This window comes from Gallus gallus, chromosome 2, assembly GCF_016699485.2.
Source record: "Gallus gallus isolate bGalGal1 chromosome 2, bGalGal1.mat.broiler.GRCg7b, whole genome shotgun sequence".
NCBI classification, from domain to species: domain Eukaryota; kingdom Metazoa; phylum Chordata; class Aves; order Galliformes; family Phasianidae; genus Gallus; species Gallus gallus.
In genome coordinates this window covers 144,786,438-144,811,971 of record NC_052533.1, presented here as the reverse complement: position 1 = coordinate 144,811,971, position 25,534 = coordinate 144,786,438, and the positions used below count along the sequence as shown (strand labels likewise).

The window sequence follows — 25,534 nt, the reverse complement described above, 5'->3', positions numbered from 1 at the left end:
GGGTGGTGACACGGTGTAACAGGTTGCCCACGGAGGTTGTTGATGCCCCATCTCTGGAGGCATTCAAGGCCAGGCTGGATGTGGCTCTGGGCAGCCTGGTCTGGTGGTTGGCGACCCTGCACGTAGCAGGGGAATTGAAACTTGATGATCATTGTGGTCCTTTTCAACCCAGGCTGTTGCATGATTCTATGAAGAGCATCTAGAAACCTATGTATACATGTATAACTAGCAAAAATAATAGCATCACAATTCTGATAGCTGTAACTAACGTTAATCTCTGATAAAGAAAATACCATGTCTAGAAATTGGTGTTACTGTTCTTTCCCTGCACTGGCATTGTTCCTTAAATCTTTCCTCTCCTGTTTATGGAGGTGTCTTATAACTTTCTGTAGTGCTAAATGGGCATTTCTATATGTGTATAAGGATAAAAATCTGGCACGGTGGCAGAAGTTGCTCTACTTGGCAGATCAAAGATAGAATGGAGAGGTGAATGAAACTGGTTATTGGACTGCAATGGTCCAGCTTTGGCTTTGTAAGGCTTGAGGTGATTAATCTGTTATATGGAAGTGGTGTTGGGGATCAGAGGGAGAGGGGAATTTGTGAAAAAGAAAGGAATGGAGAGATCGGAGAAGAGCAGTGAGAGTAAATGTCCTTCAAGAATGTAATCAAAGAGTGTTTAAGCACTAAATACAAGGAAGCTGAGAATGTTCTGTGCCTAAAATATATTTAGTGTTTGTTTTCTTGGATACTTGTCACTGGTTTGTCTTGAAAGGTCTGTGCTGACAGTCTCTAACAGGAGGAAGGGGCTGGCAGTCAAAAACCAGTTTCAGGCAGTGTACTTGGAGGTTTAGATCTCCAGGTAAGATGCTCTTATCTTTTAATTAAAGAAGTAGGTAGAATTAGGAGTGCTTTTAAAGAGGCAAATAAAACAGTCATAGATAAAAGTGAGTTTAAAAAAGGAAAAAAAAGATCAGACAGATAACAGCAGAGGAAATGGAACACTCTCAGCTAGTTGGGAAAAGTATAAAAAGGAATAATTTTTTCCACCAGAAAAAAAAGGTGTATTAAACTTAACATTTAAGTATTGTCAGTTCATAGAAAGTTTCTCCTTTTTGGAGAAAGGTAAAGAAATTTCAAAAGCTGTGGAAGGTTATCTTTTCAAAAGCACAGGGAAATAAATGTGCTGCATTTTGATTTGAAGAAACCATTTCAACTTTTAAGAAAATGTGTAAATGCACGCTATTTTGATTAACCCAAACCACTTTGTACGTCAGATCTTCCTATGACCAGTTTAGAAGTTTTCAGTGCTTATCCCAATTGTAATGGGACTAATTGATGTGTTTTTTCAATAGGTTGCAGCTGGTCAAAGCTCAATTGAGCACACAAGACTTGTTGTCACCTCTTGTGTCCCAAAGTCAACCAGTAAGCAATAGCGACCCACGAAGACAAATCTTGGGGTATATGCTTGGGAGTTGCTCTCAGTGTAGGGGAGGTGAAGTAATCCTGTGTTGGAATCATCTCTGACTGCCTCATGCTCTTCACAGTTGGTGGTAAAGCAAAGGGCTTTTTATCTGTGTTCTAGAGATGCTCTACAACATCAAATCAGTACGGTGTTTGTGTGCTGCATTTTACACACATGGGTAGTTATATAGAAAATCAGTAGGATAACTAGTGGAAAATCTATTCTGCTCCTAAGTGTTTGCATTATTGATGTCTAAACAATTAAAATAATATTGCTCTAGTACTTGTTTGGAGCTCTTTTGTTATGTGTGAGGAGCTCCCACAGCTGTGACATGCTATTATTTTAACAAATGCTTTAAGGGTACCGCTGACGTAATTTCCCTGAGTGGAGGTCATTACTGCCAGCCCTGGAAGCTGAAAGTAGCTTTTGCCATATCAAAGAAAGTGTTCCTTTAAATAAATCAATAACTGTGTGAATTTCTCAATCTGTCAAACAGTCTCTTGAGGAATTGCCCTTTTCATAAAGGATTTAACAACTCGCCACGATGTCATTCCCATTGTATTAATCGTTGGTGTTCTCACACGTTGTCCCAAATAATGACTGATTCCCCAACAGTGTTCTGGGGAAAGCTGTCATTTGCTGCTCAGGCTGATGGAGATGATAGGTCAGCTGGCTGCTGGGACCCTCTTGCTAGATCAGGATGGTTTTTAATGTGGTGGAGTTGTGCATTAGAAACAGGAAATCTGAGATGTATTCGATGGACTTTGCTCTGCAGCATGTGGGCATTATGCTGTCATATCATACACCAATCCGGCTGTATTCCTTATTCCTGTAGGGAAGTTGCTTGGTTAATTTTTAACATGGGTACAACAGCTTCGTAATGAAAGGTTAAAATTCAGCCTAAGTTCTGCAAAGCAATCCGTGTGTGCTGCTAGTGTATGAATGGTGCAAGGAGAAGGCAGTGTGTATCATGTTCCATTACTTCACTTGCATTCAAACATCTGCATTTTTGTTGGTCATGTAGAAATTGCAGGTGTTTTGATTTTCTGTTTATCACGGAATCATGGAATGGCTTGGGTTGAAAAGGACCACAATGATCATCTAGTTGCAGCCCCCCTGCTATGTGCAGGGTCACCAACCACCAGATCAGGCTGCCCAGAGCCACATCCAGCCTGGCCTTGAATGCCTCCACGGATGGGGCATCCACAACCTCCTTGGGCAACCTGTTCTCGTGTGTCACCACCCTCTGTGTGAAAAACTTCCTACTAATATCTAAGCTAAACCTCCCCTGTCTCACTTTAAGACCATTCCCCCTTGTTATAACATAGATCAGTACTAAAAGGGGGTTCATTCTGGTTGTTTTTTTTTTCCTTACCTGAACAAAACTAAGCTACTTGGCACAGTTCCTTTTGGTATTACTGATTTTTGGCATGAGTTTACCTCGTCAAATTCAGTTCTCATGGAAATCTTCCAGTGGCCTTTGTGTGTGGGAGAAGCAGCTAATGTGAATAAAGGCTCAGAAACAGCTCTGTAAAATGTGATTTCTCTCTGCTTAGTTCCGCCTTCATCCCTGGAGCATATGTTCAAAAGGCAAAAAAGCCAAAAAACAAAGTTTTTTTTTGCTCTTTTGCTAGTTTATTCAACTCTGTGTCCTTTCAATTTGGTCAGTTCCTTTAAGTCAAAAACAAACAAATGTAAACCTCTTTTTGGACAGTCTTACGTCTGTATTTTGAGCTATATTTGTATGCATTTGTTCTACTGGCTTGAATGTCCTGTGATGCACATACCCTGAGGAAATAAATGCTTTTCACTGGTTCCTGCTATACACACTTGTTTTCTGGTGGTTTTTCTGTGTTTTTTTTTTTTCTTTAGGGAAGCACTCTTTTTAATTCTAGGTCTGGCTGCTGCTAATGTTTTGGACCACTCATCAGGATTTTCAGCGTTCTCTGAACTGCTTCTGCCATTAAATGGAAGCTGTATTTAAAGTTCATTTCAGAATCCTTTAAGGCTTCCTCTGCCTTTTTTTAATTCATGCTCACAAGACCTACAAAACTGATGGCAGCTTGCTTTGAAGTGTCTATTTTCAGTTCATATGTAAGCCCCCTGGCTTCTACTGCTCCTTTTCTGGGGTCTTTTAGCTGACTGACTTGTAAGCTGGGGTATCTGTTGCCATTCATTCCATTGGAAGATTGTTATCTTCATATAATGGAAATCAGTTGTTTGTGTTTTATTTATGTTTAATATTTGACTACTTTAACGTTAAGAGAATAACCTAATCTGTTCTAAATATTCATTTCAGATTTCATGTTTCGTCTTATATCAAGCACCTACTGCTGAGAGCTGGAAAGTCTACTTAAGGTAGGTAGTACAGCAATATTCTCCTTTCCTTACAGGGTTCTGTTCTGAGTAGAATGGTCTGTACTGATTGTGTATTTATTTTGTGCACAAGAGAAACTTGAAAGGTGTCTTCTCACCTACCAAAATTACAGAGCTGGACACTTGCTGACCAGACTGACATCTTGGGGCAAACTGTTAGTGGTTCTCTGTCTTTGAGTTCTTCTTGTACATGCAGTTTGCCTTACGCAAAGTTTTTGCTGTAGGGGGGCCTGACCTTAAGCTGCACGCAGGAGTAGGGAAGTTGGGTAATCACAGTATTCTTTGTATTGCAGGACTCTGATTTTGGTTGTTTTTGTGATTCCTTGGGACTTCTCTCTCCCAGAGTGAATGGTTATATTTGCAAACTTGAAGCTTATCACTCAGTGTATTTGGGGTTTCTCTGATGCCCACTTCTACTGCTGCTGACATATGTGGATATTCGGGATGTTTTTGCACTTAAGTGTAGCTAGAAGTACTTGTTGGATCCATTTTTATTTCATTGTTCTGACTTTCCTTACTTTTCCCACATTGTCACTGGCTGCTGGTATGTGAGCATGTGTTACATGGTATTTTTCTCTATGGCTTTGCCTTTAACATGTAACAGCATGAATCTCTTTCCTCTTCAATGGTACTTCTGCATGGAGCTTGCTGGTAAGGAGAACCTTACTTAAAACTTTTTCATCACCTGCTTTAGGTTAATATTCTTCTTGCCTGGGTTGTAATACGCTTGGTAACAGCAGATGTGGCTGCTTGCGTTGTGCAAGGACTGGATCCCCAGTGGGATTTCAGCTTGTTATGTGGCAGTTCAGCTTTGGTGCATTGAAATGAAAAGCTTGATGGGACCTGTCTGTATTTTCACCTTCAGGAGTCAACAAAGGGTCACTTAATGCCTATGACTGCCTACATTTGTAGGGCCAGGTGTCTTTTTTCCATAATTTCTTATTCCATGCGTGCTCTAGATGTTGGCCTTTCTTAAATTTTCAGTTTTATAGTAATTACTTCTACTTTCTAATTCATTTCTTCCCTTTTTCTGGTTTGGGGTGCTGTTGGTATGTGCTGAACAAGTAGTAGATGGAAATCCTTGGGGAAAATAGACCTTTCACCACTCCAAGGAATGAACTGAATGCCTTAAAAAGCAATTGTCTTTGGTTTTGTCAACTGAACTGGAGAAATGTGAAGTACTTTTGTTAGAACAAAAAGCATCATTACGGGTATTTTTATCAGTTAAGACCAAAATTTGTTGTCTCACGTGTTACAGTGAATTATGTTTCAGATGGAATAACAGAGAAGGTACTTTAGCTTTTCTCACAAGGAATGTTGATATATGGTAAATGGATGTATGGTAAACAAAGGGGAGGGGGGAGAAAACCTGTGGTTTCAGGTTTTTTACACTTCCTCTTTTGGTTTGACCTTTTAAAAGGAACAGCTACTACTGGTGATGTCATAGGCATAAAGCACACTTGTATGTTTTGTGAGCTGAGTTTGTTTGGTCTTTGGAATACATAGTTTGTAAAAGGCTGAAGTGAGTCATATCCTGGTACAAGCATGACAGCGGAGTATTGATGGGTTTGTTAGGTAAATAAGTTGCAGTGCCTTCCTAGATAAGACGTTATGGAAAAGCAGCCTGTGAATAACAAGGTTTTGAAATAAAAGCGGCAAGGGTAAGAAGGAACAGCAAAGTACATTAAATGCAAATTGCAAGAACTTCCTATTTGACAGGTTAATGCTGAAACGTGGATTATTTTTTGGCTGGGGATTTGTTAGGAGGAAAAGATTAGCACTGCTTACTCTGATTGATATTATGTATGCAAATACCAGAATGACAGTTCCAGTGGAAATGGGGAAAAAAATGTGCTGAGCCTCTTGCTGTGTTAAGAGACCATTATTGTAAATTATATATTCAAATTGCCAGAATTTAAGCTCTTATGTGTACCACAGTGGTCTTTTCATTACACAATCACACATTTTGTTCCACAAAACCGGTAACTCACTGGGTACCAAAAACATGTCTCTATTCACTGCACTCTTCTAGCCCTTCTCTGGCAGAACAGATTTTTCCTGTTGAGTTTGCAGGTAGTGTCTGCTTTACCATTTTATCCTACATTAATATTTGTATCTCTAGCGGATGAATCACAGAATTTAGGATCAAATGATTATATTTCAGATCCCTACTCACATGTGCCATTTTCTTGTTGTAGCACTTAAAACACTGCATTCAAAGCAAATCTCTCACTGATTTGAATAGCACCTGAAAGTACTTGGCAGTTCTGTATTTAACCCCCAGGGTATCAAGGCATGTGTCCATGAAAGAGAAACACATGGTTGATTGTGCAAAGCTTAACTAAATGACTCTGTTAACATCATTCAGCAACCCTGAATGCGTAGATGACTCTGATTGCTTCAGTTCATAAAGTATTCTTTGTCTTCTCCCTGATGCTGAATATTTACTCTCACTATTTATTAACAAATGCAGAATACATGTATCAGTAAGGTGGGATCATGAGCAATCATTGAGCTTTGTGACTGTTACTGACTCCCTGCACGGAATTGGTGCAGGGCTTCTGTAGGTAATGGTATGGGCATGCGTTGTGTGTGTAAAGAGGGACACCACGGGCAGTAGGTGGAGCTAGCACTTCCACCCATGAAGCTATACCCCCAAAAAAACTGTTCTCCTATTTATATCCCTACTGGTGATATCGACTGCTTTGCAACATCCTGGTTTTATTTTTATTTTAATTGGAATCAAACCAGTGTCTGACATGCAGCCTTGTTGTACTGAACACATTGCTCATTCAAAAACTGTCAGATCAATGAATTAGGATTTTTATTTCTTGCAGAAAGAAGTGTTTGCTTCAAGCCAATAGCACTGGTGTGCCTATAGCTCCTCCTGGCTTCTGGAAGTGGGATTTTGCTGGATTTGTATCTGGTTTATTCTTCCGGACTTCCAGGACATTGGAGATTTATTTTTCAACCAAGCTTATGGTAAACTCTTCCAGGCAGGCTGGGCTCACAAGAGTGAGTTTGTTCATGGGCGGTTCATTGCAGAATGTGCTCTTCTCTCTGGCTGGGTTCCTGCTGTGCTCTATCTGTATTGGCAGATGTCACCACAGCATTCATTATGCGCAGTTTTAAAAGCAATGAACTTGAATTAAACAAACACAATCTATGCCATGTGATGCTTAATGCCTTCCTGAGCTCTCTGTGCTGGCCTTTGCTCAGGATAGCTGTTGTTCATGAGGTTGCCCCCAGAGCAATTGTGGGTTTTTTTTTTTATATACATAGAAGTAAGTGGGCTGGGAGGAAATAAATTTAAGTGCTTTCTCCTTAGTTGTCTCAACCCTCAGTGGAGTTTAATACAGCCTGTCTGGATTGTCTGGGAATATGTAAAGGAGGCAGAATGAAGCAGAAATTCATATCTTCCCCCTGGAGGTGCCAGAAGGTTTCTGTACACCAAAACAAATTGTTTTACTGATAGCCCTTCTGGTAAATGTAAGTAGGGAAGTATAAAGCAGTAAGTAATGCTTGTGGATCTGTAAGTTGTATTCCTTTGCAGTACAGTTTGGATGGAGCTGTAGGATTGTATCCTACAGTGCCAAGGATAACCGTGTAATGCTGCTGTTAAAATTTCCAGCCTGCTTAAATTTGAGAATTGCAGATTTCTGAATTGCTGACTCAGTTAAACACCCATTTCAGCTCAGAAATACTGAGACCTTTTCATATAGAAAATGATTCTTCATGTCTTGGGGCAACTAATTTTCTCATCATCCCAGTGCTGCAAGTACATACCTGTTGGAATCACTGTGTTGACCTGCTTAAATCAAGAAGAGTATTTCAAGTGCAGCATGCCTACACATGTTTTCCAGAGTCATGCCTGTGGTGCTTAGCTGTTATGGTGATAGGCCCTTATTTGTACTTGTAATAACGTGGGTTGCATCCACCTTCATTGTTTTAAAAGGCAAATTAATTCTGGTTCCTTATGGTTGTTCTGCTCCTCCCTCCTACTGTATTTTTCACTTCTCTAAAAATAGACATACTGCTCTTACAGCTGCAAAGTTATGTTTGCAGTCAGGTTTGCTGTAGCTCTATTTCTGTGAGAGCACTTCACTTACCTAGCTAGTAAGGTACAATTGTCCTTGGCTGAGTTTTGCTTACTGGATTAGAACCTGTAGTGCCTGTTAATTGCTGCAGGAAGTGCACAAGGCTCTGTAACACTGGTCAAAGAAAGCTGCTGATATTCTGATTTGTTCCCTCAGCCCATTCTTACACAGAAAAAAAAAAAACACAATGATTATGCACTTCATATTGCTAAGCAGTGTGCTTTAACCTTCCAGAGTATCCAAATTTTGGACACATAGCAGATCAACTCAGAATCAGCCTCTGAGTGCATGTTGATGTGTGTTAGCTGGATTCTCGTAAACAAAATGCTTGAAGGGGATTTCTGCAGAGCATCAAAAAGACCAAAATTCAAACCAGACCATAATCTTTCCAAGGCTTGAAAATACCTGTTTTTACCTGTAAACCTTCCTGTTATCTTTTCTGATGATTTTTGTTACTGGCTTTTTTTTATCTTGAGTTGTACCTTGAGTGGTAATGAATGCCCTCATGCTACAGACTTCACCTACTAAATAAAAGGAGAGGAAAACCAATGGACGCAAAACCATACTGACAAGTCACAAAATCCTGAAAGTGTCTTGCCATTAATTGCATGTGTGTGCTTGGCTACTCCTACCTAGGTGTAAAACTGGTGGAAAATCGTATGAGAAAGTTGTACCAGCTGTTCCTAATGCTTCTTTCCTACTCATCTGCCTAGAGGACACAAGAACAGATATAGGTGAACAGTGTGTAGAAATACTTTCAAATCAACCTAACCTTTATGTCCAGATGCTTATAGATAACTTGTCTTGCTTATTCTCTCTGTTCTTTGGAACCTCGGGTTTCGTAATTCTTCCTTATATATCATTGTTTTTTAGCTTCGAGCTGTTTTGAAATGAAATGCTTTGTTTGCTTGCTAATCTTGTAGCTGAGCAGACTATACTTACAAAAAGCTTTCTTCTGCTCGCTGTGTTTGTGCTGCCAACTACTTCCATTTAAAATGTTCCAACTACACAGTGGAGTTTGGGGCCAATTTGGAGTAGAAGTGTTGTCCACAATGTTATGGAAATGGTGCTGTGTTTTCACATGCTTGAATTAATTTCATGAAATCTATTTACAGTAGTAGAAATTGCTTTTCATAATTTTGTGTGCTAGTCAGGATTACCGCTGTCTCGTGTATAGAATAGGTGACTGTCAGAAGTCATGTGGGTTCCTTAGCTTCCTTCTCACTGGAAGCTGTGAAAGAGAGCTTGCTTCTGTGACAAGATGTAGAGCGGATAGCTCAAATTCCCTAGGTAAGATTATAGATAAATGCAGCTTGGGCATTGTTTCTTTCTTAAAAACTATAAGAGGGCACGAGGAGGCAAATAACAGTCTATAACTGTACCTGTAAATGATTGCGTTAAACTAGATATCCCAATGGTAAAGAGCCCTCTAAAGGGGTTTGCCTAACAAAACTTAATCTCAGTAGGCACCACTAAAAGGCACCACGAAAATGCTGCTCTTCAACATGTGTGAAAGTGTACTGCCACAGCTCACAGCTGTATTGTGAAAGGTGCGATCTTTAAATCCCTAACTCAGATTCCTATTTAAAATAAAAAGGTCATGTCTTATTTTAGTATAATAGTATTAGGCATGTGGAAAGGAAAAGGGCACTTAAAAAGTCATGGTTGTCAGCAGGACTCCAAGTTTGGTGTTCCAGATTATATTTGTGTTTATTATAAGCAGGTGGTAGTGTCATCATTTCCCTCTTTCAGGATCAGGCTGGTCGGTTTAACTTTCAGGATAGGATGATAAAAGCCTGGCAGTGTCTCAGTAGGTGTCAAGGTCCAAAGAAATTAGGATAGCTGTGGCCATGGAGATTTTTCCTTTCAGCTTACTCTCTTATTCTTCAATGATCTCTGCAAGATAAATGTCCAAAAGCGATGGTGGGCTTTTTCTGATAATACTAACATCTTTTGTATTTTGACTTCCTTTAGTTTCTAGCAGTCTCCTGATGTTGTTTTGTCAATAGCAACATTACTGGGAGTCTGAATGGTATTGTATCATAGTTATTTTAAGCAGAACAATTCAAGTTGTACTCATCCGCCTTTAATGAACGCTGACTCTTATAAATCATCTTCATACAAATTAGAGTTGAACTCTTATAGTGAGGAGCGTACCCTACAAACCTCTGCATAGTAACTTTTGTCTTTGGAAAGCAAACAGGATCTGAACTTGCACCTCCTTTTTGCATGGTGTTAGAGGCTGTGTGTTAATTATTTGATACGTTAAACACTGAATTTGAAGAAAGGAAGTAAATACGTTAATTCACTGGGGTTAAGCTCCATCTGAGGAGTAATTTCTCTTAAAACAAGTCTTGACCTATAAGACTTGATAGGTAAGAAGCAAGTCTCTGTCAAGGACTGATCTGTTTCTTATTGCAACCTGATCCTTGGTTGATGAGAGCAGTATAGCAAGTCAGTCTTTTTATCCTATCAGCTGAATACCAGTCTGTGTACAAGAATAAAATTTGACAGAGTAGCTTTTCATTTTGCAGGTTTGCGTGCCTGTGGTTCTGCCAGTCAGAGTGGATTTGTGCCCTTTCATGGCCAGAAGCTTGTATGTGCTTTGCTTTGAACCATTCCCAGTTTTATGTTCTTCTCCAGGCAGCTCATTCCGGAGCGCAGGATCTGTTTGTATCCAGCCCGAGTCCTCGTGCTTCTGGCTCTGTGCTAAATATTAAACAGATGTGACCCTAAAAGATGAAGTCTTTAAACAGAGTGACCTCTGAGTATTTCTGGGGGAGGCTTGCTTTACTAAGAGTCCTGCTTTCTTCTGGAGATCTTGTATGTGTATAAGTAGTCAATGAAGATTTGGATGTCTGGGGGACAGTGGGATGGAAAGGATCTGGGCTTCAGAGGTTTCCTGTTAATAATGTGTGAAGAGATGCCAAACCAAAGCTACCTGGAAGATTTGCTTTTATTATTTTTAATGTGGGGTGTGTGGAAATGTGTGAGAGTCTGTACCAGTAACTGTTCTACTTCTCTAAGGAAGAGAGCTTGATGCTAAATCCAGAGTCCCAGAGACAGAAAAATGACAGAATCCTGATGGTAATACAGGGAATTCATATTTTTGACATGACTTTTGATAACCAATACTTTACCTTGGAAACATAAAGTAAACACTGCTCTTCTTCTGGAAAGGTAAAAGAAGGACATTACAAAACCAGTAAGTTACATTGCTTAATGTGCTGATGGTATCTATATCCATAGTGATGACAGCAGACAAACCTGCGTAGAATGCTGCTGCCATAACTGTATTCCATCAACATGAGTAATTTGGATCAGAAGATATTGGTTTTGCTTTTCTAAAACTCCCACTTGAAGGTATTGTCACGCAAAGAAAATCTGTGATAGCTACATTCAGTGGAGCACAGTAGACTTAAGAAAAGTAGCTGAAACAGCACAGATACTGACTTGGAGTTATGCTTTGAGAATCTAACACTTTCTTTGCAAACTTTGTGTCCCCTGATTCTTAGGGGGTTGGAATTTGATGATCCTTGAGTTCCCTTCCAACCCAAACCATTCTGTGATTAGGTAGTGGGCAAAAGGAAGAAATGTTAAGGAGGGGAGGGGAAGGCTCAGTCGACTGGAACGCTCATCTGTTATGAAGTACATATCTAGTATGTACTTCTAGTTCCTCACCTGTTTTGCATTTTTAAAGACATTATGTTTAATTATTAAGCTTGCTTCTGAACTTTTTAAATCGTTGGGGAAAAATAATTTCTATATTATTTTGCTGAGTTGAGTGGAGTTGACTTCAAATGTGTTACATCAAGGTAAACTTTTCTTCCCCTTCAAAATGGCTCTTCAAGAGGAAATTCATGGGAATTGAGGGACACTTGAAAAGGAGTTTACAGAGTTGGCCCAAATCTTGGCCTCAGCTCTGGAGTTTTTGCTCTCATGAAAGTTACAGAAGGCTCTGGAATCTGAACAGAAGATTGTTGTTTTTGTGTATAGCAGAACTTAATTTTTTTCTCAGTCAAATGAGAGCAGGGGAGGACTTCAGCAAATCTGATTTTGCATCATCTTGGTTTTGACCTCTGCAGCATCCATATTTTATTTATTGCTGGTCTGATGAGGTCATATGCAATCTATTCTTGAAATCGTGGTAATTCTTACTGTTACTTCTTACTAAATTGCCTAAAACATGTTTTGAAGCAAGGACATGTTCAGGTTTGCCTGAGAGCTCTCAAATTTCAGCAGTGTCGAAGTTTGGAGGAGTGAGGCAGCTGGGGATGGGGTGGTTAATTTCTTACATTCTTAACTCCTACACTGACTGTAAATTAAGTATTGATTTTATACGTTGGTGTTTCTAAATGAAAAGCATGTCTGAATTATGGATAATTAATCTTAAATTCCACGCTTTAATATGCTGTGGTGGTTCAGAAAGCCAGACATCTGCATTACTGCTGTATGTTCTGTATATGTGGTTCACATGTTAAACCAACTCTGCTGACATGAGACTAGCTCATTTGCAATACACGTTACTTGTTGAATGGCTTAGTGCAAATATGAAGAGGAAAAAAGGAGTAAGTAAGAAATAAGTTACTATTAACCAGCTTTCTAATGTGACGGTAGTGTTACTTGCATGGGAAAAACGTGGAAGCTCCACATTTACCATGGCCTTAGGGCATCAGACACAGTGCCTCTACCAACCTGACTGGTGATGTATAAGGAGACAAGATGTCCATTAGTGACATGTGGAAGGAACACAAAGCATAGAAACCATTTTGTGGCAGAACCTGTGCTGTACCTCCAACTGCAAAAGCAACACATTTGCATTTTGAATGGCTGTAGTTTTAGGGTTTGAGATGAAGGCTGGGGAGGGAAATAGGGAGTGAAGTCCTGCAGAGTATAAATCTTAGAAGCCTAAATACAACAGAGATAAAGTCCTTAGTTTCTTAGTCTGGCTTGGTGTTTTTGTACTTTGGGAAAGAGATGGGAGAGCTGGAATCTTGTTCTTACTATTAACTTGAAAAGCCAAACAAGATAATGTTCTTTAAACTTTTCAGAAATAGATGTGCTGGATGCAGGTCAGACAGATAAAAGGTATTCTTGTATTCATCTTAGTGCTTTGGAACAAGGCCTCTGAATGAGTCACAGTAACTCACTGCTGCCTGCATTGCCTCAAAAAGGCACTTAGTATTTTTAGAATAGCGTCTAACTATTTTGTAGACTTTGGATTTTAGACTTCTATGTAATTACTGAGGCTATTGACAATACTTACTGTCTACATGTAGATTGGAAGATATGTTCATTAGAAAAGCCTGCTGGAAAAAGCTGAGGGTTGTTGTTCTTAGTGTTTTTCTCGTTGATTTGTTTTGATATTGTGTTTTCTGACTTTAAGCTAGTAGATTGTGAACATTCACCATTGGGATAAGACTTTTCTTTTGTAAGAGGTAGCATGGACCAGGTGATGTCCCCCTCTATGCAGAAACTCACTTGGACAAATTGAAACCATGAAAAATAAGAAGTCAAGATCTGTACCACCCCTGGCATTGCATTTCCCCTAAATAATTAGGGTTATGCTGTATATCTCCTCTGTGCTACCCTCTTCCACATAGGTTTTGAACATTAACTGGTTCTTAGCAAGTTCAGCACCGTGGCAGAAGCTCGAAAACACAGTTGAGTAGAGCTGCTGATTTCAGGCTGGTACCTGGCCCCTAAGCATGCAGGTGTGGGTGATGCCAAATGGGTACTTCTGAAACTTGGAACCAGCTGGAAAACTTTGTTTTGTTATTATTTGTATTTGTATTATTGGTATTTGTTATAGAATCATAGAAGGATTTGGAGTGGAAGGGATCTTAAAGGTCATGTAATTCCCCCTGCTACAAGGGAGGGGGATGTCTCACTAGACTGGGCTGCTTAAAGCCCTGCTCAGCCTGGCCTTGAATGCCCCCAGGAGTGGGGCATCCACAGCTTGTCTGGGCAACTTGTTACAGTTCCTCACCACCCTATGAGCGAAGAATTTTTTCCTTATATCTCATCTAAATCTCCCCTCTTCCAGCTTAAAACTGTTCTCCCTCATCCTATTAGTGCATCTCCAAAAGATGGAGACAGACTTTCTACGTGTACTGAAAGGCTGCAGTAAGGTCTCACCAGAGCCTTCTCTTCTCCACTGAAGCTTTATTAATCTATTCAGTGCAGCTTCTCTTAATTTTCATCACAATGCAGTTATGAATTAATAATTTTTAGTAGGTAAAATTGTGTTGGAAGCTGTTGTGGCCTTGGCTATTAAGCACCATGCCGTGCCTTTCATTTACATCACGCTTTTTACATTTGAAGGGTTTTTTTTCAGATGTTCCTTTTTTCCCACTATTAAAAAAGAATTAAAGTGGTCTTGACAGCTGTTGGATGCAGTGTTATTAAAAAAAAAAAACAAAAAACCAACAAAACAGTAATGGAATGGGGCTTACACAGCTAGATGTAGGCACTCTCACCTGAGCCACTCCAGACACTTAAAGGATGATGTGCTCAGTGGGATAGAGGGAGGAATTAATTGATTTCTGGAGCTGCTGTTTTTAGAACAATTTTCAGAGAAATTCTTAGGACTGTGCTTCCAGCAGCACCAGCTCGAGGTGTGAGACTGCTGAATGGAGAATTGGTCCTCTGGGGGAGATGCCATAATTCTGGTCTTCTGACTTCTGTTGCTGCTCTGTGGCTCAGGTACTGGAAGAAAGGAGGTAGATGGACTGTCCTTAACCTGCATTCATTTGGCAGCAGAGTTAACAGCCCTGCCGTTTAGACTGAGAATAATGCTTTTGTTCTGAGCTGCCTCTGGTTTGCTCTAGCTTTCAATGTCCTATTATTAAAAACTTCACTTTTTTTTTTCCTTATGTGCTGCAACAGACAAAGTAGAAATTATTTCAGCTGAAGTTCAGTGACGTGTTGTTAGTGTTTGCAGCTTGCGATTGCTTTGTGCTGTCAAAAATGCTTAATTTGCAGAATGATGAAATATTAACTCTACCTGAGCTGACAGTAGAATAAGGATGTACTGTAGTTCTTCAGTTATCTCTTCTGCATATCAGCAGCAGGTGTATGCTGCTGAAGTTCCTGAAATACCCCTCTCTTCATGCAGTAACTGGTTGGCTCTATGCCAGAACAGTTTAGCATATTTTGGCAAATTGGAGTTCATGCTTGTTCTGAAATTGACTAGCTTGAAACAGTTTACACTGAAAATGGGTCTTTTTTTGGTGGTAATAATTACTAGGCAATTACGGTTCATGATTTGCACCTTAAACCATTTTCTTTCTCATTTATGTCTGAAGCTTGAACTGCAGTGACTTTCTTGAGAATGATTTTTTGGATACCGTCTCCACGGATGTCAGAGAAGGAAGGGTGAGGAGCAGAGATCTTGATGTACTCAGTGTTCCTTCAGTATTTCCTGAATTTTAATTTTTAATGAATACTGCATATGCACCCTGCACTTCTTACGGACAGGAGGTATCTTACAATGTCTTCTGCATAAATGGCATTTCATACATGACAATTTAAAAACTAGATTATGATGCAATAAACCCCCACTTTTTCTGATAGTGTTGCTAAGGGTAAAAGTGTGTGAAATAGCTGTCAGTTTTGTTCTTCATAATCGTTGTGACCAACTTTAATTCTTCATTGTTGCCACTGTGAGGTTTGGTGGCAGCTGACTGATGAATCTGGGTAAGGAGCAGAGAAATCTGGATAGCTTTCTTGCTATCTTCTCTGTTCATTCACTGGGCATGGGAGAAAGGAAAAGCTGTTTAGGGAATACTCCTGAAAAAGTTTATTGTAGTTTGGAAGGTGTGCACTTCTGTTGTGGTAGGTAGAGAAATTGGACAAGAGGTTACCTTGCAGCACTCAGTTCTTAGGAGAAAGTATGTGTCTTCTGTACGCTTCTTTGTGGTCTTAAGTTCTTGTCTTTGTACAGAAAACATGGTTCAGTGTGACCAGCATCCACATGGTTGTACCAAGTCTCCTTATCTAATTAGGATTTTAGGTGGAATGTTTTGAATACTCAATATATTTTATTCCATACAAACATTTTTTTCTATGGAATCATAGATTATGAAATCATTAGATAGAAAATGATGGTAGACTTAAAATCAACTTTAAACAGACCTGTAATATTCTTCAATATTTCAGTAGCTCCCACTAGAAGCTAAGTCGGAGTTGTTTAGGGAATACAGTGATTTTTTTTTTTAGCTAAGGAAGAAATGCACCCTTTGTGAACAGTACTTGGTCAGGATTCCTTTCCCTGCTGATGCCCTCTGGATTGGTGTGTTAATTATTTGTGAGGAGAATTGCTTTGGCAGCTCTGAAGGCAGAAGTGTTCACTTAGTGCTATGGACAGTACTGTCATGCTGCAGCCTCGGTGCTGGGATGATGGGAGCTACTTTTTGGAGAACCTGCTCAAGTCTCACCACCAGAGCTGCATGGTAGGCATCTCCTGCAACATCTAGCTTCGTTATCATTTTCTGTGGATCTCCATACATTCTTCTGTGGCAGCTAATATTTTGCCTTTCAATGTTGTTATGGATAAGCTAATTAGTTGAGATCAAACCTTTTTGATGCGTTTTTAGGTAGGATTGTAAGTAGACTCAGCTGAGACAAGCACTTGACAGTTGAACTAGATGGTCTTAGAGGTCTTTTCCAACCGTATTGATTCTTTGACTTGGGTCAAGAGCTCATTCAGTCCCGACGTATGCATTTATCAACCCATATAGGTTCCAGTCCTAAACAGGGGCAGAGAAAGGACGTATACATTGAGTTGTGTTTGCTGTCCCTGCTCTATCTTCCTAATGTCTGGAGTCTGTGTTGTGTAAACTATTTTTATGCAACCTGATGTGAAATATTGCTGTCATGGCTTGTGTAGGAGGCACACCTTGAGTTAGCTGCTGTGGTGGTAATTACAGCGTTAACTAATAAACCCACAGCTTTTGTAGACCAGATATTGAGTCTACAGAATACAGAGCTTATAGTGTAACTGATGTTTATCTTCCACTCAAGATGGAATGAGTCTTGAATCTTACTGCAAGTATTTCTGGTGGTCTTAATCTCTTCTGTGCCAGAGGCAGAGAAATAATGCATTCAATTTTGTTAAATTAAGTTTTTACCATGCATTTAAATTGATTAAATAAAGCAGCAGATTAAGGGGAGAAATACGATCTTAAATTGCATTTCAGAACTGATAGCATCTTAATGATGCTAAACCGAAGGTTTTTTCTTTTAGTGGGCTTGTGGATATGAGAATCCATTAATCGTGTGTGCCAGACTTGGGATGCTGCTGTATTAGAAATAAACTGACTTGCTCACTTCACTGGTGCAAGTAATGGCCACGCTTGGAAGTCGCTGCAAACGGAATACGGAAGGTGCCCACATGGTGTGTTCTGTCAGGCCCACTAAGGCTCCTGTTTGATCATGCTTGTGCTGAGAACAGACGTGTTGGGGGTTTTCCTTTGACACAACGACAGCGTCTTTGGCGAGTTGCTCTCCGACGGCTACATGACAGAACCAATTAGGGGAAAAAAGCCTGTCTCATGTTGTGCACTGAAATTCTGCTGTCTGCAGCCTTGTTCCTCCACCACCCCCTTTTTTTCTCCTTAATCAAGCTTTCATCAGCCATCCATTGCTTTCTTTGTCCTGGTACATGTGTGTATTTTCTTTCAACATTTTTCCTGCGCGTAGTTCCTCCCCACCTCACTTGTCATCTTTTTTGCTGTCTTAATTTGTTCTCCATTTCTTTTCCAACTGAAGAACTCTTTAAAAGGTGACAGGGAAGCAGAGCTGAAGCCAGGGAAAAGCGCTTTCCCACACATCTGCCCTGTGCAGGGAGAGAGGAAGGAACAAACCAATTGTAAATGCAGCTATCATTAAGCATAGCAAAAAATAGTGGTTCTGTGTTTTAAATGAATGCACAGAGTATAGCTCAATGTACTCTCTCCTTTTCCTGATTTGTTGTCTTTATTTCTGTTGCACCTAAATTCCTATTTAAGATGCATAGATAGGATCTGTCTCTTTTTGGCTTAGTTATGTATGTTTGAGTACCAATGGAAATAATGTTTTTCTTGTTAATTCTCATGACCACATTAGCTAGTTTCTTCTCTGACAAATTATGTATTTATTCATCTGAGATGGTTCTTGAAGCTTGAAGAGGTTCCTTGTGACCTTGGTTTCGGAGAATTTTAATTATCATTAATAATTATATTGAAACAAAAATAAGTACCTATATATAAAAACATGTATATCAATCATAGAATCATGGAAGGAGTCATGCTTTGTTTGGAGGCATAACATGGTGTGATGAAGTAGTCTGAAGCTTTGCAGTCTGTGTTCATGTAAGAAGCGCTAAGAGGTACTGAAACAGCAAGATTCTATTCAAGGAGCCATCCTTATGCCTGTCATGCTAAGATTCTTGGAAGTTTGTCTTGCATGCTGAACATGTTGCCCTCTGTGTTATTTCAGATGTTGTTAGGATGTAAGCATTTATGTATTATTGGAAGAGTGACTACAGGCTCTTCCAACTGCAAATGCTCTAAGCCATATGCTTGTGGAAATGCCCATTCATTGTAAAGAGGTGCTCGGTTTTGCTTTGAGAATAAGCTCTAGCTGCAGCCAGAACTTCCTCCATCTGTAGTATCATTATTACACTGAATATATACCAGCATTCTTGTTAAAGTAAATTTCGTCTTGTGTATTGCAGAACAAAACTTCTGCAGCTGCTGTCAAATTAACTTTGCAGATCTTGCAGTAATCCCATTAGCATCAGCAAACCATTTTTTTTTTTGCTATGCATAAGGTAAGTTAGTCTGTTAGTCTCCACATGCACGCAGATACTAACTACATAACAGTCTGTTTTAGCTGGGTACAATATGTGAAGTAGTTGCTTTAATTTTTGCTTTTCCTTCCGCCCGTGTTGGTTGCATTGTTTCTTCAGCATTCTTTCGTTTGCTTTGTGTCTTCTTAAAGGAAAACTTAAATCTTTAATTCTGGCTTCTGAAAGCTGCTGTAACAATAGAGTCTGTGTGTAGGCCATAGCCATGGAAACAGCATGATTTTACAGGGGTGGAACGTGCAGGGAAATAACTCCCAACTTTCTAAGAATTTAAGTCTTACTTAACCACAAAACAAAACAGCAACTTGCAAAATGCTGTTCCAATACTCCTCTGTTTTCCTTAACTAGTTAAACTTAGGGAACCAAGAAAGCATTTCTAGCTCCATGGGAGTTATCTGAGGATCCTCCCAGTCCTGATTGTCTTCTGTTCTTGGTGTGTCCTTGGTGCTCATTTCTGTACCTGTAAAGTGTTCCATTTTGTATTCTGAAGCATCTTCATGCTCAGTGTGTTTAGAGTTCCCGTCATACTCAGAGCGCTAAACAGCTACCCTGGCACACAGGAGCAATTTGTATTTTAGCACAGGAGCTATAAAATCCTGTCAGCTTTTGAAGATGTGGGTGATGTGTTGGAACACTGCATGTCACTAGTCCATCATGAGAAATGACAAGGGATCTTTAGTAGTAGCAAGCAATTTCAAGACAGTTTTTTGTTGTTGTATTTTTTTAATAAAACATTCCACTAAGGCTATTGCTTTCAGGAGGCACTCTGTGGTACAAATCAGGAGAGCTCGATGTGGACAGTGTGTGTCTACTGATGTCCCTAAGGCTGCCTGAGGGCCTGAATTGGTGGGTTTATAAAAATGTCAGAGGATTTCCAGCAGGATTACATGATCACAGATCACAGTGCTGGAGATGCTCCTGGTACACCTGAGCCACTGCTTGCATACAGTTGTCCCTCCTTAAATATATTGAGCAGTTTTAGTTTCCTTGGCTTGTTCAGAACACAGCACGTTTCCTTTTGCTCTGAACCATTAAAATATTAAGATCATTCTTATAATGGAGCTAACTTACTATTAAAACAGTGCTTCCTATTGAAGAGGGTATTCCTGTAGGTCATTTGTAAAGCTTCTGGATGTTCCACATCAGCACAGAGCTGTGATGGGGACAGGATTATGCCAGACCCTGCTGGCTGAGACCAGTGATCCCACAGCCCAGCACTGTGCCCCAGCAGCAACAGAAGGTGCTGTTTAAATACTGCATGCACATCTGGCCCTGTATCCCTTGGCATCACCTATTGCATCAGAGGTTCCAGCTGGTGCCTCCCTGCTGAGCCCTTCTCATCTTTCCTTGTTGGCCTGCTGGACTCTGTATCCCTTTGAACTTGCTGATGCTACCTAGCTGCTTCTGTGCCTCCAGTAGCAGAAGCTGTGCTCTCATCCGGCTGAAGCTGATCTCCAGTAGTTTCTTCACATACCTCCTACTACTCTTATTATGAACAGTGGTGCTGCATTTATTTTAGTTTTCTTTTGTACGGTGCAATCTTTAAGCACCATGTTTTCAGTACCCTTCCTAATGACAGGCAATGTTTTATAGCCTTTTCTTTTTTGTTGTTGATGGCTACTGCACTTGGTGCTGATGATTTCAGAGAAAACAGTCAGCAGTGGCTTGGACTTCCTCCTGCAGTCAGAATTGCAGAAAGTGCAAGTGCTAAGTGTGATTGAGGTATTGCTCAGAATGTTTTTTCCCTAGATGTGTTACATCTCATCTATGTTGAAGTGCATCTGCTGGCTCTTGGTAACTTGCTTTGTTCTGTGAGGTCCTTTTGCTGTTTCCTCCCCCTGGCATGGCATTTGCCTATCCACAAGAGCTTACTAGTACTTAAGGGCTTGGAGACTTGTTATCTGTTCTGTGATGCAAGAAAACAGCTCTTGAGAAACCATTTTCCTGCCTTTTAATCCACACCTTTCTTTCCTACAGGCAAAAGGGTATTCAGATACTGATTCTGTATTCCCTATAAAATCATTTGAGTTGGAAGGGATCATTAAAGGCCGTCTAGTCCAACGCCCCAGCAGTGAACAGGGACACCTACAGTTAGGTCAGATTGCACAGAGCTAAGTTCAGCTTCACCTTGAATGTCTCCAGGGATGGGGCATCCACATCTCTGGGCAGCCTTTGCCAGTGCTTCACTACCCTTACTGTAAAACACTTTCTTTTCTTATTTCCAGTTTAAGTTTCCCCTGTTTTAGTTTGAAACCATTTCCCCATGTCCTTTTCCTGCAGACCCTGCAAAAGAGTCTTGTCCACTTATAGCCACCCTTTAGATACTCTCAGGTCTCCCTAGAGCCTTTTCCAGGCTGAACAGCCTCAGCTCTCCCTTCTTCACAGTGGAGGTGTTCCATCCCTTGGATCATTCTTGTGCTCCTCCTCTGGATGTGCTCCAACAGGTCCATGCATCTCCTGAACTGAGGACTGCACATCTGGACACAGTACTCCAGTTGAGGCCTCACCAGTGCAGAGTAGAGAGGCAGGATCACCTCCATCACCCTGCTGGCCACACTTCTTTTAATGCAGCCCAGGATGCAGTTGGCTTTCTGGGCTGTGGAGGCACATTGCTGGCTTGTGTCTAGCTTGCCATCCAACAGTACCCTCAGGTCCTTCTTGTCAGGGCTGTGTTCTTATCTCTTCATCCTCCAGCTTCTATTGATAGCAGGGGTTGCCAAGACTCAGGTGCAAGACCTTGCACTTGGCCTTGTTAAACCTCCTGCGGTTCTCCTGGGCCCACTCTTCAAGCCTGTCCAGGTCACTCTGGATGGCATTCTTTCCTTTTATTGTATCAGGTGAACCACTCAGCTTGGTGTCTTCTGAGCTTGCTGAGAGAGTGCTTGATCCCATCATATGGGTGTTGTGTAAATGAACCTAAAGTTTCCAGGTGGGTACTCTTCTAGTTGAGCACAGAGTTCATCTGTCAGGTGAAGGAGAATGCAAATGGGTTACGTGGCATCTTAATGAGAATTTGGATTATTTTCTGAAGTCAGTAACTAGTGTTTAACAGCCATAAGCCAAGTGATTTAGGTGGAGTGTTTCCTTCAGCAGGAGAAGGGAAGTTGTTACTGGAACTCTTGAAAAGGCTTCTGTAGATGCTGTAAACGAAGGAGACCAAACATTGCTTTTGTTTTTGAATCACAGTGGGTGGGAAGCAGAAGGCAGGTATAAACAGAAGGCTGGGGGCAGTGAGATGAATGCCACAGTTAATTAGGTATTGCTTTGTCAGTTATGGAAATAAATACAAACTGATGGCGTTCCTGAGGCACAGGACGACTTCACTGACACTTGTGCTGCAGTAGTACAGTATTTTACTCCTGTATAATATTAATTAAAGATCACCACAAGATAGGATGGTGATCATACTGTAAATATATTTAGGATCTATTCTGTCACACAAACACATAATTAATTTTGTATTGTATTTGGGATTCAGAGACAACAGCTTGCATTGATGTTAATGACTGGTAAAACAGACCTCAAAATGTAATACAGAACGTGAGAGTTTGAGAAGGGTCTGATAGCAACTCATTCTTGGCTGTTTCCTTATTAACCTTTTCAACGGATGTAGATGAAAGTGTTACTTACTGCTGATATTCAGTTTGAAACAAGGATTTAAACAACATTAATAAAGGACCGTGGTGCAAACTGGATCTCCTATGAAGTTGGGTTGAAAACGAAAAATGTGAGGGTTTGCACAGTGAATTTGGTCAAGTGACAAAGAATGCTGGCAAGTTTGGTGGGTGGGGGATCTGTCCTGTAGTCCTCTCTCTTCCCACCTTCCCCACAGCACCAGATACAAATTAGTAGTTCATGGTGGATATTCACCTGTTACTGTGCCTAAGGCAAATGCAGAGTAAGTATGTCAGTAGGGATTAAAAACTCAACCTAAGCAAGCAATTGGTATTTTTAGTGTTGTTATGATTAACTTATGAATACTGCATCAGGCATTGGTGACTGTAAAGCAAAGAAGCTTCTAAAAGTAAAAAAAAAAAAAAAAAAAAAAGTGAAATTGAGGTGTGTAAGGGTGACCAACAGCTTAGAGAAATGGGTCTCTATTGTAGTGATGTTCACCTAAAATTGCCTTAATGGGAAATGATATAATGAGGGTCTGTTAACATTCAGCTCTGCAGACTGCTAAATTAGAAGGAGGTTAGTTGAGGTTAGAAATAAGGTATGCACTTCTAACAATGAAGTGAAAATATATCTCTATCTATATATAGAGAGAGGAAAAAAAATTAACCAGTGGTTATTGTAGATCTTGCATGGAAATTTCATCATATTATAAATGCTATTTAATGGCTTTTCCTTAGAAAGAGTACTGTCAGAATGAATTAATGGAAGCTCCAAGGTCTTTGCTGGATCGGTCATGGAGAAATTCTTGAGCTTCTCAACAAAAGTTAATTTACAAAGAATAATTTACTAAGTTTATTTTAAGGGTGAGTTTTTTTCTAATTGCTCTTGGGGGGGAAAAGGTGACAATGAGATCTCACCTTTGTTAAAGATTAGAAGAGCATCTATCCTCTAATAGTGGGAAGGTAGCATCTGAGGCAACCTTGTGCAGGTTTATTCCCATGAAAGCTAAAAGCTTGTATTCCTAAATGACTTGAGTACTGGTAAATAAATAGGAAAATCACGTCTTCCCAGAGCTTGTGGTCTGAGGCTCCTCGTGCGCTGCAAGCCTTTATTCTTTGCTGGAATGAGGGATCAGATCCTGAACTGAATATCTGAACTGATTTCAAGGGGGCTCTGCTAGGTTGGAGTCAGTTGCTGCTGCAGTAGGGCAGGATGAAATTTCATGTGGTCAGCTCCTTACCGCAGCTCTGGAAGGAGATCAGTGCTGCAGCCTGGGTAAGTACTGAGCCTCTGTCCTCGGCCACGGAGCTGTGTTCTCATCTTACTGTGAGGTAAGAACACAGAGCTCGCAAAATATTCCTGTTTTCAGTGATGAGATGTTACTCTTGGAAAGAAGGATGTGAAGTTGTGGCTCCATTTCCAGGAAAACATTTGAGGAGAGTCTGCAGTGCATAAACGCATAGCTTCATAAAAATAATTTCAATTTTAATGGAAGATGAGCATTTTGGTGTGCTGGATATCATAGAAAAGGCTGTTTGGGACTGCATCTGCAAAGCCTATGTGAGGACTGCACTGCCCCAAACCATGGACTCGATGATCCTGGTGGGGCCCTTCCAGCTGGGGATATGCTGTGATCTCAGTGAGTACAGAAGTAATCACAGTATTCCTTCTTTACGGTCAATTCCTTTCTGCTTCTCAGTGACCTCATGTAGGTAACTCATTTGCTTAGCAAGACTTCTGGGTAATGACCTTGTTCTGTAGTACCTCTTATGTTGTTACAGCTTCTTTCCTGTTCTATTTTGATCATCTGTATATACTGTGAAGGAAACAGTGATTGGAAATGACCTCTTGAGGCCATCTACATCATCATCCCGCTGTCCGTCCAGGACTAAAATCAGCTTTACTTGGTCTATTTTATCTTTCCTAGCTATGTGAAAAGTTTGTTTGCTCACGTTCCCAGCAGCAGGTGTCCCAAAGTGCTGACATTTCTGTGAGCTGTACTGCAGCAGAGGGACTGTCCTGACAGCCTCGGTGTGTGTGCCTGTGTTGTGTTTTAGGAGCACTGCAGAGACGGCCTTACACTTTTGGAAGTGCTAAATGTGGCTGTGTGAGCTCTGCTACACTGAGTGAGAAATGGGGGAAAGCTGGGAGACTGGAAAAGAGTATTTAAAAAGGAGTGACCTTATTGCATTGCAAAGTCTGCAAGTGTGTAAAAGCAATGTGAATTTAGTAGCTAGCTAAATGCATGGTCTCAGTTTACTTCTCAGTGAATGAAGCATTAAATGTTGCCAGAAGCCACTAATCTGTTTTCAGTGTTAGATATTGAATGAAAAACCGTATTCAGAGAACAAGCTTAAAAAGGTTCAAGCCAGAAAAGATGAGAATGCACTGGAGAGAGAGGATAGACCCAAAGGTAAGCAGGGTCATGGAGCTAACCTCCAAAATTAATGATGGGGCTCTGTAACTAATAAAAAATACATGACATAACAAGCATTCACTTACTGTGATTGTGTTAAATATACAAACAGACACAAAAAGCCCGCATAGAATTGGTATTTTTGTTTGCAGATGTGATAGTATTTGCTTCATTTTATGCTACTGTGAGTTAGTATCTCTACAGCAGTTGGTGTTTTCCAGAGTTAAGATGCATTAGCCTATAGAGGACCTTGGGCTTAATGGAAGTATTTGGGAAATACGATACAAATAACTCATTAAGTGCATTTATGCAACTTTCAGTTCACTGATGTGACCTCCAGGTCTCAATTTCTTTTCTCCTACTTGTTTTTAACTCACGCGTGTCAATTAATCTTGGAAAGCAGTCTCTTGTACTTGGTTGTATTAGAGAAAGGTGCATTTACAGGAGGCATTCTCCTCCCAGAGGTGCAGCATCTCACCAGTTAATGCACTTACAGAGCTATTTTGCAGTGTAATGTGGAAGTACTAAATCATTACAGTTGTTGACTTAAATACAGTAACAGTGCTGATCTTGTCGGTTCCTTTGGCTCGGTCCCACTGTGGTCCTTAGGATCTCTGTAGGTGCACAGAGATTTTGCAGAAGAAACAACAAATGCTAAAATACAACGAGGAGTTCTTTAAGTTAAAAATACGTGCGTGTCTTAGACACAGAGTTCT

At 40.4% G+C, this 25,534-nt stretch overlaps 1 protein-coding gene across 15 annotated transcripts in view; it reads left to right on the top strand.

Annotated features, from left to right (window-relative positions):
- PTK2 (protein tyrosine kinase 2) overlaps positions 1 to 25,534 on the top strand; it is a 198,236-nt gene that overhangs the window by 10,906 nt on the left and 161,796 nt on the right. For 14 of the 15 annotated variants that reach the window (NM_001396554.1, NM_001396552.1, XM_046919359.1 and 11 more), the window contains exon 2: positions 3,762 to 3,820. Coding sequence is in view for 1 of the 15 variants with exons in the window: in XM_046919290.1 (XP_046775246.1) it covers positions 23,891 to 24,041 (151 nt within the window). In the remaining 14 variants the exon portion in view is untranslated. Of the gene's footprint in view, positions 1 to 3,761; positions 3,821 to 4,870; positions 24,042 to 25,534 lie in introns of those variants that run through there. The other variant, XM_046919290.1, reaches the window with a different exon arrangement.